At 32.3% G+C, this 16,411-nt stretch overlaps 1 protein-coding gene across 1 annotated transcript; it reads left to right on the plus strand.

Moving 5' to 3' along the window:
• The first annotated feature begins 11,693 nt into the window (after positions 1-11,693).
• On the plus strand, positions 11,694-16,100 carry LOC21394570 (calcium-binding protein 39). The gene is made up of 11 exons (XM_010107393.2): positions 11,694-11,970; positions 12,188-12,352; positions 12,478-12,596; positions 12,912-12,986; positions 13,271-13,364; positions 13,475-13,534; positions 13,885-13,950; positions 14,046-14,144; positions 14,908-14,952; positions 15,405-15,507; positions 15,617-16,100. Exons 1-11 carry the CDS (start codon positions 11,848-11,850, stop codon positions 15,700-15,702), a joined length of 1,035 nt encoding a protein of 344 aa, XP_010105695.1. The 5' UTR covers positions 11,694-11,847; the 3' UTR covers positions 15,703-16,100.
• The last annotated feature ends 311 nt before the right edge of the window (positions 16,101-16,411 follow it).

Genomic DNA, 16,411 nt, shown 5'->3' on the forward strand with positions numbered 1-16,411 from the left:
TTTCATATAAAAATAAAAAAATTATTTTAAAACGAGTTTTAAAGACCCCAAGAAATATTCAGGCACTTACATTGCAGCAACAACTCCACCGGTAGCCGCGATATGATTTCGACCACAATCTCTCTTGGAAGATCATTAAAGTTGGACGAGGAGTTTCCCATTGCTATGTAAAAAAAAAAAAAAAAGTTTATTTTCAAGAGATTACTGATAAACAAATTAGATAACTAGAGCAAAATCATAAATTTTTATGACGACGAGAAATAGAGAAAAGGACTTGAACAAAAACAATTCCTTTCCCTCTTAAGTAATGGTCTTTCACATAATTTGCTTTTTTCAAGAGCGATATTTATATATATATATATATATATATATATATATATGGACAACAATTGCTCCACTACTGGCTGAATCTGGCTTTTTTTTTTTCTTTCTCTACTTTAAATTCTTAAAAACTGATGGCAAAGACTTGCCTTTTGCCAAGTCCAGTAATAAAAATCCCAAAAAAAAAAAAAAAAAAAAAAAAAAAAAACCAAAAAAAAAAAAAAAAAAAAAAAAAAACACACTCATTCAAAGGGAGAGATCGCGAAGAAGGGCAACAAACAAGTGGAACAATTTTTTAGAGTTAATAAGGCTATGTTCATTTCACCAATTAAAATTTGTGATTTGAATTGAGTTTATAGATTAGAGTTAGAATCTAGATTGGAATTGAAATTGAAATCGGAGTTAGTGCTTAGGATTGCACATGAGCTATCAAGTTTGATTCTCAATTCAAGTTGTGAGGTGTTCATTTGACACATTCATGATTCAAACTACCACCTCAATTCTCCTCAAATTTATATACGAAAATGAAAGAAAAAAACTGCTAACTATCAATTTTTTGTGATAATATCCGTTTAATGTTATTTCAAGCATATATGACTTTTTTTTTTTTTAATTTGTCATACTTTAATTGGTTAATACATTTAACCAATTAATGAAAAAAAAAATTATCTTACACACGCTAACGATAAGTAACCATCTGTGGGCAATGACAAAACACGATATTGAACAACAGAAGAGGTGTTTCAATTATCTGAAGATTTGTTACGGTAAAAAAAATAATGTTGGAAAAATGTGAAAATAAACAAGCTTTAAAGGGTTCGATCCAAACATCAATCATATCTTGTTACACAATAAAATGGTTCATACACTAATAACTGAAGTAGATGTCTAACTAGCGATTGTTATTTCCTACTTGAGACTGCCACATGGTCCTCACCATTTCATCCTTAAGAGACCCATCTGTCTGCGATTAGTTGTGTTCCTCAGTCCTTCAGTTGCCCGATCTGGGTTGTGATTTTGATTAACATCTTCATCCGGGTTTTTAGGGTCAATTTCACTTACCGGTACCCCATCTTGAAAGTATTGGTTGATGAATCTGTCATAATGTTGATACATATGTATGAAGTTATGTAAGACAACACAAGCAATAGGTATTTTCACATGTTTCCGCATCGGGTAGTTATTGATTATCTTTAGAATGCGGAACCTTGCCTTCCACACCCTGAATGTGCGCTCGATACAATTCCTAAGCAATGAATGAGTGAAGTTAAATAACTCCCACTCACTGTGAGGTCGACCTCAACGTGTCCTATACTCTTGCAAGTAGTATGTACTACCACAATATGGTACTAGGAAACAACTTGTGTTTGCGTAACCGGAGTCTACTAAATAAAATTTGCCTACATAATTTCACAAAGACAAGTAAATTCCTATTTGTAACAATGTTACAACCATAAACGAGTAAAAAACATGTTTATTAGCAATAAGTAGACTTTTGTTTATGTGACGACCCAATCTAGGAAGCCGTCTCTTAAACTTACTATCATGAAACTCGCTTAAAATACTTCAATTAATTAAGGTGAAATTTGAAGCTTTTTTTTTTAAATCATACATTAAATTTTAAATTATAAGTGAAGTCTCGGTCTTCTTAAAACCATACTACATACATATAATTAAAAAGGTCTTGTCATAATAAAACATATCGCAGAATAAAAATGCGAGAGGTATCCATTTCTCATTCTCCACACTGCTCGCCTATTGTTGCGCACTATCCATCATTTACTTTTCATTTGTTGCTTCCCTACAGTTTTAAGACATCTTAGGGGTGAGTTTATACTCAGTAAATAGGAATTTAAATCTCGCTAATTAAAAACATAGTACTTAAAGCATAACACTAATGTATGAATCATTTATGCTCTTTTATAAATTTGACTTATTAATATTATGGCCTGAGTGTTCGTATCGATTGCGCGCGATCAGCAGGTAGAAAGGGTTTGCAAGGACCCTACTACACCGTGACCATAATTCATTTTATCATTTTTTTTCTGATCATAAGCCCCCCAATCTTAGAAAGTTGGTACGGCACTCAACTTTAAACTGTTCTCATTAATTTCATTAGTGAGCATGTTATAAGATATGTCATGATATTCTATATTATAGAGCATAAACATGTATATAAGACATGTACAATATTTCACTTTAATACTTATTCATACTGTAGACGAGATTCCTACTTACCTGCTATCAGTCAAGGTTGGGATTATATTATATTACTCGCTGAGGTTAACCTCTACTGCTATGTTCTGTAAAGAAAACCCACTGAGAGTTTGAGTTTGACTCATTATAAGCTAGTATATTTAGGAATTCATTCCTATACTTAGAAATATTTCCTTTTTAAATAGGGATCATTTAACTTCTTTCACATTACAAGGATTATTTTAATAAATCCTTATCATATACTTTTCCTTAATTGCCTTTGCTAATCGGTCCTAGGTTAATAACTTATTTTTTTAAGTTACTATTTCATATTATTTCTTAGATTGGGTCTAAAATTTGTATTAAGGCCCATTAGTCTCAAACATGTCTACAACGGTCCTTTCTACTAGTGTGCCTAACTTAGGCTTGAAAAGTTACGGGCTGTCTTAGTACGGGTGTTGGGCCCGTACTTAGTGTTAAAAATTTTCAATCTAAATCTTGTTTTGAAATCATTAGTAAATCCCATTTTACCGCTAGTAATATCGTCGATTACTAGGAATTGGGCCCGGTAAGCACTTAGTGATTATTTTTTAGAAGATAACCATAAGTTTGTAACACTTTAAAAACTTCTTAATTCGTCTTAATGTGATCTAAAAGTAGGTTTGGCCTCAGAACGGACCGAAATCTTAAAAATAACGGGGGCACAAATATTAATTCGCGCAGTTTTTAAAAACGTCCCAAAAACACGTCCTAGAGTTGGAATTGTGATTTTTTGCAGTCATAGAGATTTGTTCGTAACGTCAAAAAATTTAAAATTCATATCTTAAAAATTCCAAAATTTCCCTCTAAAGGGTCCAAAAACAGTAAAATAGAAACTAGTTCAAGTTGATAGTTTTGGACAGTTTTGATCATTCTAGGCAGTTTTGGAAAAACGTCTGAAAACACATTTTAGGGGCAGAATTGAGGTTTTTTTTTTTAGTCACAAGGAAATGTTTAGCACATCAAGATCTAAAACTTTTGTGTTATAGATTTTTTCTCAATTTGGAATCTAACAACTCCGAATTTTAAGTTAAAGTGGACTAAAAAAGTTTATCTGAAAATAAAAGGCGGGTTTGGAACTCGTTCTAAAATGATTTTATTTTTTGTATGAAAATGAAAATAAAAACGTTTTCAATCTTAGACAAAAATTATTTTTGAAAATATTTTTGGTAGTTTTATCAAGAGATTATTTTCAGTATAAAAAACTCGCTAATGTCTCTCTCTCTCTGCTCGAGAGAGGAGAAAACGAAAATAAAAAATGAAAAACGACTAAAAGTCGTTTTTCATTTCTCTCTCATTTTACACTAAATCAAAAAATCATTTTCATTTCTGTTTTTTATCTTTATTGCGCCAAACATCGTTTTGGAAACGTTTTCATTTTTTTTTCTTAAAAAACGTGAAAAATAAAAACGGGATCAATTCCAAACACGGCCAAAGCTTACCAACTTAAATTTTTTTTTATCTTTATCCTCTTAAAGTTAAGATGAAAAGTTTATAACTTGTTCAAAACACACAAAATAACAACCTTAAAACATGAAATACAATTTCAAAACATAGATCTAACATTAAAAATCCCATGCATGTGAAGATCTAACCTTTTAACACACATAAAACACAATTTTGTAAACAATCCAAACTTTATTCTTAAAGTTAAAGGATCAAGATAAGTTTTAAAAAGTCTTACCACAAGAGTTATGAGAGGAAGGGTTTTGACCATCAAGGTGAGAGATTCCTACAAAGATTCAACTTTTAAGGAGGGTTGGAACTTTGAACAAAGAAAATTAAAGGATAAAAGTTTTGATCTTTAACCTTGAATGTGATAGGAATTCCTAAACAAATTTCTTCTCCTTCTTCTAGATTGTGGTTTAAAGTCTCCTTTGTGTGAGAGAGGTGGAAATTTTGAGAGAGAGGGCTTGTGAGGTACGACCAAGAGAGGCGAAAAGAGAGAGATGGAGTGAAAAAAATGGTAAAATGATCTTAACTTTAAATGGTAGTATTTATAGACAATTGGTTAATTATGGTGGTTTTCGAATCGAATTCGGATGCGGAAGTGTGGGGATAGCGGATCAAGTATAATAAAATTTTTTATAAAACCTTTGAAATACTCTATAGATTATATTAATTTATGCATGAATAAATTAATCACATTAATTCATTTATTAAGAATTCAATTACGAATAATACCTAGCGGCCGATTAGGATGATAACTTGAGTTCTTTGACCTCGAACAATGCTTACTCCAAAGCTTTGTGTTTAGAAAACCAATGTCTTCCATGTCAATTCTTAGAATTTACGAAGACGTGTGTGTGGGCACACCTAAGACAAAACGAGTTAGAATAAACACTCGAATTTCCACAAACACCAATGCATGCACGATGTGGAATTTTTGGAGAAAAAATATTTTTCCTCTCACTCTATAGAGAATTTCGGCCACCACTTTAAAAAATAGGTCAAAAATTGTCTCACAATTTTCTATCATTCTTTTATTTATAGAGTAGAAGTCAAACTTCAAGAATGAATCCAATTTCTATCTCTAAGATAAAGCTTGTTAATTATCTCCTATTTGAATTTAGAACAAAATATCCTATTCCTTATCCTTAATGTGGCCGGCCATGCATGGGGATTCTCATCCCTGTGTGGCGCCAATTTTAGATAGGGAAGGAAGAGAAAATCATATTTTATCCTACAGTCCAATTTTAATTCAAATTCAAATTCTAATTTAAGTCAAACTTAAATTAATTTGAATTCTAAATTGAACAAGTTATCAAATAAGTTTAAAATGATAAATTTAAATTATGTTCACAATTCAAATTCAAATTTAAATAATCACATTATTTAAATAATAATTAATTCTTAATTAATTATTTTCGAGTATTTAATTTTAGAATTCTGTAATTCTAAAATTCCTATTTTACCCTTTGTGTCTGGTAGAATTACAAGGACGACGCGATGACTAATGGACCTATAATCCCGAGCTCCAATAAAATTAATAATTAATTAAACACTTTAATTAATTAATTAATTATATTAATTCTAATAGTTACTCCACTATAAACTTGGAATTGCACTCTCAAAATTATAGATATTAATTACTTCTAAACTGTGAAGTGTCCATTTGATATAGTCACTGCATATAGATCAATTCTCCATAAATAATTCATAATTAGAGCTAGGTGAAATAAGTTAACCTTTCTAATTATATCTTCATCCTTGAGTACTATTGATTCTCTAATGGATAGTGATTCATAAAACACATTCATGAACCAGAGCGCTCTTACTAGTCCAAGTACCGAATCAACACTTAAGAGAATTATTTATCTGCTTCTTTCTCAAGAAGGAATAGATTCCATCTCGTATAATAACATTTTCAGCTATCAATTTCATCATGTCTCCAAAATACAAGGAATAGGATTCAGGGTCTCAGAATCTCGAGTAAATCAAAAGACACAAATCCATAAATAAGAGTTTGTTAAGAACTCATGATTAAGATCATTCTATATATGACCATCGGTAGACTGAATTAGAATTTCTATACTTAACAGAAATTATTAGAAATTCATATTGTGTCTGTGTCCCTGTTTCACATAATCTCATTATGCGTAATACACTCATTCAATATCTCACTCTATTAACAGTGTGGATAACACCGTTTCATTCTAAATGGGAATGACATGTATTAATGATATTTTAATTAAAAATTCTGAACTTTAATTAAATTCATTACGAACATCTCCTTTTGATTATTATCCTTAAACATTATCATCTCGCATATAACACTTATATACAATATTTAAGGTCACATAAATAATTACGGAATTTTCATTTGATATTCATAAAATATTCATAAATATATGCACATAAAATGATGAATAAACTCTTTTATTAAATAAATAATAAATATCCTATTACATCTCATGCTTCTAGGACATCATTTCTAATAAATTATACTAACCATAATTCTTAGGCTTCTTAACCTCATTAATTAGATAAAAATTTTGATTAACCATGCTAATTATGGGCTGCCCAAGATTAAGAGAAAAAGAGAGAGAGAAATCCCCTTAATGATAACTTATGACACATTTTAACTCAAAGTCAAATCCAATCACATCTTTGTCTCCTACTAAAGTTTTCTCTTGTCAAATCAAACTTATACTTACAGTAATTTGTAGATCAGTTTACAAGATAAATGTTTTCCCGACAGTTTTCAGTACACTGTTTAAAACACAGTCCTACACTATATTCGGTAGAAATTAATACCGGTTTAGATTTAAAATCGCGTAGATTATTCAGGCTGTTTTCTGACTTTAAAATATGTCTTAAAATAACTTAAAATCTGAGTTCAACATACGTGTCTTAAACTCTCAGTAAAACATGGTAACCAAAAGTGTCAATTTTTTAGCCCGGCGTTACGGTTTTACCGAAAACGCGACTCACGTAACTTTGATTTTACTAATTGGTAATTAAGAATTTCTTTAAATGTTAGAGTGCTTCTCAGAGCATTGTTAACATTGTACAATACTCAGGAATTATTATGAATAGAATTACGAGTCATAGACGAATCAAAAATTTCTCCCGTCTTAATTCGCGATGAGGATTATCGACCGAGTCATAGCATAAAATCTTTGACATAAAATTTTATATATAGAATTTTGGAATAATATTATTTATTCCATAAACCGTTCATTACAAAACATGTCATTATCCAGGAAATCCATGATTTAATTACTTAAATTACACTAATTAACATTATGATTTTTTTTCTGGTTATTATAGTTTACCTGGGACTGCGAAATTTTTTCTGGCATATCAAGTACGGATTCAAGCACTCGGGTGTCATGCACGGAGCCTCCCACCCGGCAAGCATGTAAGTGAACATCGTGTCAAAGGAACACACACCCAAAACATTTTGTGACAGAAATCCCTTCCTATTTTTCCACACCTCGGCAAGGAACACAAGAAACGTGCATCCCATCGAGCGCACCAACACAATTCTGCGAAGAAAGAAGATATTATTATTATACATAATATTTTGCAAGTAAATAATGTTAAGATAATACGATAAATAAAATTTAGGGACTTACATCAAACCATGGTCTATACTTGCTCCCACTTGCCTCAATGAATGGATCAATAGAGTTAAAGTCCGGGGGTTGAATGAAATCATGTCGTAGACGATATATGACATTCAAGACTATCATGAAATACTTTAAAAATATAGCTTCTGAGTGCTGCCATTGATGTTGTGTCTCCCTATTACTTTCGCTTTGACATACAATTGTCAGGAATATAATCAGTTGCTCATCAACGCTCATATTTCTAGTGCTTCTCAATAAATTCTTCTGTTGGAGTAACCAATTCAAACGCTTAAAGTAATCGCTCCCCATGTCAGAATTGAAATTTCCTGAAAAAAGGAAAATAAAAACCCATAAACACCCAAAACCAAAGTTTAAAAAAAGAAAAAAGAAAAATCAAACCAAAACAGCTCGCTAAGTCAAGGAGAAAAAGAACGGAAGAAAGAGGAGAGGCGGGGGAGTGTGCTTCTGGAGACTAGAGAAGAGGCTAAGCCGGAGTTGGAAGGAGAGCGATTAGTGTGTGAAATAAGACACACATATAGAATTCGTTCATTTTACCGATTTGAGTATTTAATTTTAGATTTTTATAGTTAAAAGCTCTAAAAAATGTCACATTTAATTTTTTTGTTACAGTTAAATTGAAAACTCGAATCCCCGAAGCAAACGATGTCATATATAGCACAAGTAAAATTTTCTAACCTTAAATAATAAAATAATTAACACCCAAAAAAAATTAAAAAAGGAAATATCACTTCAAAAAATAAGGAAACAATGGATTAGTTTTATTAATTATTTTATTTAAAAACGGAACTCAATGTTTTTTTTTTTTTGAAAAGAGAAGTTTTCGGGGTTGTTCTTTTGCAACGAAACTCAGAAAAAGTTTAAACTTGAGTTACAACTTTATTCAAGTTTATGTTTTTTTGTAAAATTTGAGTTTAAACTCGAGTTTGGGGATAAACTCGAGTTTAAGGACCTGTTTAGTTCACTAATTTGAGTTTTTAATTCGACTTGAGATGCGACTTTATGTGAGAGCTTTTTACTGTAGCAAAAAAAAAAAAAAAGATGTGACTATTTCTGAGAGCTTTTTACTGTAGTAAAACTTGAATTCTAAACTCGAATTGGTGAAATGAACGGGACCCAAGTTTTTCCTTCAACTCGAGTTCATAAACTCGAACTCAAGTTAATTAACAATATTTTTTCTATTATTAAAAATGACATAACTTTTTCGTTTTAATTCTGATTGAGATGATTTTTTTGTCTATGCATTCACAACGAAAAGATGAATAAAACCCCACCTATATACCCTATTAAAATTTTTTATCACCATTAAGTTTTTATTAAAATACTATCTAAATATAAATTTAAATTTTGACCCACCCAAACACAAACTCAAATAGATTCTCAATTCAAATCATAACTCAAATGTGCACATCCAAACACAAACTCAAGTTACAACTTCAACTCAAATTATAACTTAAACTCAATTCAAAATTATCGTTCAAGTTACTCGAACTCAAAAATACAAAAAAACAACCCCTTCATCTTTAATTCAAATGGAAACGCCAGTTGGAAAGAGAGATATGGGATGAGGGGCTAAGTGAGGAGGAGGCCGTGTTATGAGTGTGTTTTTTTTTTTTGAGAATCGTATTTGATTTATATATATATAGGTAAGCTCTGGTCAGGCACTTGGAAAGTGCCTGACCGGAACGGCAGTGTATAATTATATATAAATCGTGTATATTTATATGTAAATCGTGTATATTTACATGTAAAATTGTGTATGTTAAGTTATAATAAATGACAATGTATATTAATCCTCAAAACATGTATTTTTTATAGCAATTAGTGAACACATAACATTAAAATATGTATATTGGCTGATTTGTTGTATTTTATGTTAAATATACACGATTTTACATGTAAATATACACGATTTACATGTAAATATACACAATTTATGCAGAATTATACAACTACCGTTCTGGTTAGGCACTTAAAAAATGTCTGACCGGAGACAATTCCTATATATATATATTAAGAATGAATCGTATTTGATATTTGGGTTAGGAAAATTTAAATGTTTTTATGATTATTGTTCGGGCTTTTATTTTAAAGGGAAACATAAGGAAATAGTATATATTTTTCTACTTTTTGAGTAAATAGCATATCTAAAATACTCTGATAAAATCCTAAGCTCCATTTAAATTCCCCTCTCCTATTTATCAAAAAAAAAAAAAGCTGGTGATGATAGTACTTAAGGGCTTGTTCTTTTACAAGTATTCTTGAGTTAAGTTTTTGAGTTGAGTTTGAGTTATAACTTGAGTTGAAGTTGTAATTTGAGTTTGCGTTTGATTGTGTATACTTGAGTTATGGTTTGAGATAATAATCTTTTTGAGTTTGTGTTTATTTGTGGTAAAACTTGAGTTGTGAAACTACATACATAATTTAAATTAAGAGCCATTTATAAAATTTTTCTAAAAAAACAACCTTCTAAACAACAATTAAACAAAACAAAACAAAACAAAAAAAACCGCTCCAACCTATTCTCCCCAGACCAAAAAAAAAAAGCCTTCACTACATACATAATTCAAGTTGAGGGTCTCGAGAGCTTTGGGAAGGAAAAAATGGCTCGCCGGATTTTGGGGTCTTGGAATGGAGGGGGTTGTTGGCGAAGGCGTGGGATCGAAGGTTTATGGACACGGTGGTGGTGGTGGGGATGTGAGAGAGAGCTTAGGAATGGAGGAGTTTAGAGAGAGAAAATGTTGATGATGATATTGATGGTGATGAGAGAGAGCTTGGGAAGGAGAAAATGGGTCGCCGGATTTTGGGGTCTTGGAACGGAGGGGGTTGCCGGCGAAGGCGTGGGATCGGAGGTTTATGGACTTAGTGGTGGTGGGGATGTGAGAGAGAGCTCGGGAATGGAGGAGTTTAGAGAGAGAAAATGGTGATGATGATATTGATGGTGATAAGAAAGAGAGCTTGGGAAGGAGAAAATGGGTCGCCGGATTTTGGGGTCTTGGAACGGAGGGGGTTGCCGGCGAAGGCGTGGGATCGGAGGTTTATGGACTTGGTGGTGGTGGGGATGTGAGAGAGAGCTCGGGCATGGAGGAGTTTAGAGAGAGAAAATGTTGATGATGATAATGATGGTGATGAGAGAGAGAGGAGAGACAACTCGAGTTGATGGGAGGGAGGTAAACTCGAGAATGGGTGGTTTACTCGAATAAATTTTCGAGTGTTGATTCGAGTGAGGTAAGAACGAACGCAAATTACACTCAAATTATTCACTCAGTACATATAACTTGAGTGAGTTAAAGCAACCGAACAGGCCCAAAGACATTAGACATCGATTGAAGAAATATTTTTGTCTCATTAATTTCAGCGATTTGAGTTTTTAATTCTAATTTTATTACAGTTAAAAGTTCTCATAAAAAAAATTACATTTAATTTTTTTTACTACAGTTAAAAGCTATCAAATAAAATCACATATTAACTCAAATTAAAAAATTAAATCTACGAACTGAACGAGGCCTTAAAAAACCTGTCACAAGTTTTAAGGATGGATTGACTTTTACTACATATACTAAAACTATTATAAATATACCATGATAACACCACTTAAATTTTATATGCTATTAGAAGATGAAAATAACAAGACAAAAAAGCTCATTCTCGTGAGTTGTGTTTAATTCATGTTGTGTTTGGTTCAAGGATTCGTGTCATGCTTTGAATCATGGTTCGTGATTCGTTACAATATTTTTTTCTCATAAAAAATACACATAAATTGAAAATAATTTTGAATTATGATTCTAAATCCATCAATTAAACGTTAATACGAACTCATCTTTTAGTTTATTTTTCTCTTTAGCTTACAAATAGATAGAAATTAGCAGAAACATTAGAAATATATATATATTTTTTATTTTTTATTTTTTTTCAAGTTATAAAAACACTTCTAATCGCATTGCCAAACACAAACGATGTCGTTTTGTGAACACTGCCTTTTGTCTCTTTTTTTTTTTTCTTCTTTTTTATTCTCTTTTGAGAAAAAATAAAGGAGACAAAAATTCCAATATCGGGTCGAAAATCGAAATGGTGGAAATTGGAAAAGTGAGAAGGAAGACGATCATGAATCGACACTGAGAGAGAGAAGAAGAAGAAGAAGCTTCTAGAAGCGAACGGTAAACGCCGGCGAGCGGACCACCTTCGAAGCTTTTCTCCGATGTCGTTCTCGTTCTTCAAGCCGTCGAGGCCCAAAACCCCTCAGGACGTTGCCAAGGCCATCAGGGACAGCCTCGCCGCTCTCGATACCAAGACCGTCGTCGAAGTCAAATCCCTCGAGAAGGTAACTCTTTTTACCGATGAATTTTCCGATCACCGATTTTCCTTATTCAATTTCACGTTTTGATGAGTTCAAATCCGCAATTGAGAGAATTCGTGATGTTTTTGTGTTCCGTTGCTATTGCATTTCCCATTGATGGTGATATTTTTTCTGTTAATTTTCGCAATCTGTTAGTGTAAAGGTTAGGTTTTTGATCGTATAATTCGTGTGGTTGTTTCAGGCTTTGGAGGAAGTTGAGAAGAATTTTGCGACAATGAGATGTATGATTTTGGGAGACGGAGAGGTTGAGCCGAACGCCGAGCAAGTCTCGCAGCTCGCGGAGGAAATTTGTAAAGAGGATGGTATTTCTCTGCTAATTCACAAGCTCTCAATACTTGGATGGGAAGTAAGTAATGATACATTTGTTCAATTTTTTTTTGTTTAATTTTAGAAAAATTATTTGTTAACACTATGTTATGCACATGAATCTTCTAATTCGAAGAGAATAATATTGTAGCGTCATTGATTTAGGCAAGAAAGGATCTTGTCCATTGTTGGTCGATATTGTTGAAGCAAAAGGTTGGCCCCACATATTGCTGTGTGCAGTATATCGAGGAGCATTTTGAGTTACTAGATTTTCTTGTCGTGTGGTACGTTGTGCTGTTGATGTTCTTGCACTTCTTGTATATCCCTTTTTTATTATTATTTCATGAATTTTTGGTTAGTAATACATATTTTATTTTGTTTGTCTTGTCCTTTGTGTTTTCCATTGCTAAACTATGTGGCATTATGGCAACTAGCTCGTTGGTTCTACGAAGTTTAATCTCGTTATTTCTTTCTATAATTAGTTGCAAATCATGGTAGTCTATCCGTGTAGATTAATTTGAATCTGCCTCCTATTATTAGCGATATGGTTTTTTTATTTAAATTCAATTGAGACTTACTGTCATCCCTTTTTCAAGCAGCTATGATAACAAAGAAATTGCCTTGACCTGTGGAAACATGTTGAGGGAATGCATTAAGTTTCCAACACTTGCAAAGTAAGACAATCAAACTTTTTGTCCTCTTTTCCCTCTAATTGTCACATCTGGGATGTAATGATCTTTCCAAGTTGGTCGCATTTTGTCTGAGAAGCTTTTTTTATTACACTTTCATGATTGATGACTTTACACTGTTGCGGATATAGAAATCATCTGATAGAATTTAAATTGAAGTCTGATTACGTGTTCATTAGCCAAAAAAATCGTTTGTTTCCTAGTTGCTTTTGGCGTATTTGAAGAAATTTTCATTTATTCACACATTTGATTTCTGTAGTATTTTTCAGATACATTTTGGAGTCTGCAAGCCTTGAGTTGTTTTTTAAGTTTGTGGAGTTGCCTAACTTTGATGTTGCTTCTGACGCGTTCTCCACCTTTAAGGTCACATTATTCCCTTCTTTAATTTTGTGCTTCATCAATCATTTACTTTTGAATCTTTAAACACTGACATTGTTTATACCTCCGTTTTGCTTTGAATAAATTTTTGATAGGATTTGCTTACTAAACATGGAAATCTAGTCTCCGAATATTTGACGGCACATTATGATGAAGTATGCTTCTTACTTTATTTTATTTGCTTTGGTCTAATTTTGGTACTTTCAATTTTCTTTGGTACTCTTTATTTTTATTATGTTAATCCAATATTTTAAAACTAGGAGATCTTCGTAGCGAAAAAGCTTCATGAAGGAAAATTTAAGTTTGTATCTGTAGTTCTGGAGACAAAATCAAGTCTACTCATCCTTGATATATATGCATGTTCATGCAGGCTGTGAAGATAGCTTTCTTTACATTACTTTTTGCATACTCATCATTTCATGTTTCAGCTTGTCACTTGTGTAACAACTTTTTTTTTTTTTTTTTTTTTTTTTTTTTTTTTTTTTTTTCTCTCTATATGAACCAGTTCTTTGAACTATATGAAAAACTCTTGACATCTTCTAATTATGTTACAAGAAGGCAATCATTGAAGGTTAGTATTATGAATTATCCATTTCTTTTTTTTGTTTGCTGTTCTTTTCGTCTACAAGATATTTGAAGAATTGATCTTTTATGAATTAACTCTAGCTTCTCTCGGAATTCCTTTTGGAGTCTCCAAATTCCCACATAATGAAGCGCTACATTTTAGAAGTTCGGTACTTGAAAGTCATGATGACATTGCTTAAGGTAATAACTGCTTTACTTCTTGTTGTTATTTTCCTTGTAGCCTTTTTTATTAGTGGATTCTTGAGTTTTTGGTTTTCTAAAATGTGACTAAATGGAATTTCCCTCACCTTTTTATGTATTAGATTTTTTTTATTCTCTCACGTCTTCTTCCCAGCTTGGAGTCTCTCCCTGCTCTGATTTATGTAGAAGATTCAAGATTATGTTTGGGTATCATTAGTAAAGAGAGATATGACTTATCTGCTCATTTCCTTGTTTTTGTAAACTGTTTTGGCCTTTTGACACTGCATTTTACTAGAAGCTTACATAGTCGATGTTTTTCCATGCTTAGCTTCTTCTTCTTCTGCTTCTTCTTCTTCTTCTTCTCACATTAGATTGACATGAGACTGCAGGTTAACTTAGTATAAGTAATATATCGTTTGCAGATTGAGATTTTTGTCTTGTAGGCAGAAAAAAATATTTCTGCTTTTTCCTGCTTTGGGCATCCTGGAGATACAGTATCTCTTGTTGATGTTAAGTATAGGACAATGTACTTAACGTATATACCCTTGAGCTCCTTAGCTTTTTATCTGAATTTGTCAATTGTCACTTCACGATGATCATCTGGTCTGTTCACTTTCAAGCATTTATTGTAATTTTTGATCAACTTGTTCGCAGCCTATATGATACTCAGTTCTCATGTTTGATGCTATATGAGAAATTTTGCTGCGATTATGCCTTTTTGATTTTACCATTATCTTCACCGTTGATTCTCTTTAACCCGCAGGATTCAAGCAAAAACATCCAAATCTCAGCTTTCCACATATTCAAGGTAAATGATTATCTGTGTTTTCTTTCACTGCCTTTTTCCGTGTTTTTGTTTGTTTCTGTACTTTACACTCGTTATAACGGGAACATGATCAGGGTGTGCACTATGCAGTGGATAGCATTATTTGAATTTCCTGTGAGCCCGAGTGGATTATTAGTGAGTCTTGACTTGCTTGTCTTACAAGTCTGAAACTGTTCCAGATAAATTATTTTTACATAAGTTACATCAGATTCTTCAACCAAAGTTTGAACCGTAGAGACATCTACTGTAGGATGTTTTTGAGAATAATAACTTGTAATCATCCTCGTGGTTCAGTTAAAAAAGATTGGAAGTCTTTCTTTTTTCTGTAAATGTATTTTCATCTCAATATGTGTATTTATCGACTTAATGGGAAAACATAGTTTCTTCTCCATTATTTTAGCTCTTGAATTCTCCACTATGCAAACTACTTGTAGGTTTTTGTTGCTAACCCTAACAAGCCGCGAGAAATCAAGATTATTCTGGCTAAAAACCATGAGAAATTGCTACAATTGCTTGAAAATCTTTCTACTGGAAAAGGTAAATGATCAGATCCATAGCTCCTAAACTTCTATCCTACTTGCATCCTACAGCACCACACGTAACAACCATAGTTTTCGACCCTTTTACTATCTTTTGCTCTTTGCAGGTGCTGAAGATGAGCAATTTGAAGAGGAGAAAGAGCTTATCATGAAGGAAATTGAAAGAGTAGCTCGCTTCACTAATCTCAAATGATAGGTCATTTCTCGATGACGTTGCATTTTGCGCTGGCCCCCACTTTTTCGACTGCCAATGGTTTACAATGAAAAACTCTTTTTGCCTAGATGAAAGGGGAGGGGGTTGGAAATCTTTGCGCTGTAGGAGTGTCATTGCCCTAGTTAGTAGGTGATTATTAATTTTTTTTTAAGGAAGTATATACACTTGTAATTTTGATGCAATCAAAAAGTTTTACTAGGCACATATCGTTGTGACTTGTGAGTTTTGGGCTTGTCAAGTTCGGTTTGTATAGGAGTAATGACAAAGAACATGTGTGAATTGAGATTGTATGATTCCCAAGTGGTAAGGAGAAGTATCAAATATATTGGATGTTGCTGGTGAATGAAGTAGCCCATGTGAACGAAATTCATAAACAAATGCTCAGCTATATTGTCTTATCAAACTCCTAGATATTATAGTACTAGATACTGTATTTTCTTTGCCCCTTGTTTTTTTTTATCTTTAAGAAGGATTTTAGTGTCAATATAATAGTTAAAGTATTTAGTTTGCTAAAGGATTTAAGGCTTATAAAAACATACCAAAAATGTTGGTCTTTTATTGATATTATTTGCCAGAGAATATATGTAAACGAACCAACCCCTGTCTGATTTAAATTTGGTGTATCGCAATTTAGTTTTATTTGGAAATTTGAATACTCCATGACTCGTGAATTTTTAAACCTAAAATT

This window comes from Morus notabilis, unplaced genomic scaffold (genome assembly GCF_000414095.1).
Source record: "Morus notabilis unplaced genomic scaffold, ASM41409v2 Scaffold38, whole genome shotgun sequence".
NCBI classification, from domain to species: Eukaryota; Viridiplantae; Streptophyta; class Magnoliopsida; order Rosales; family Moraceae; genus Morus; species Morus notabilis.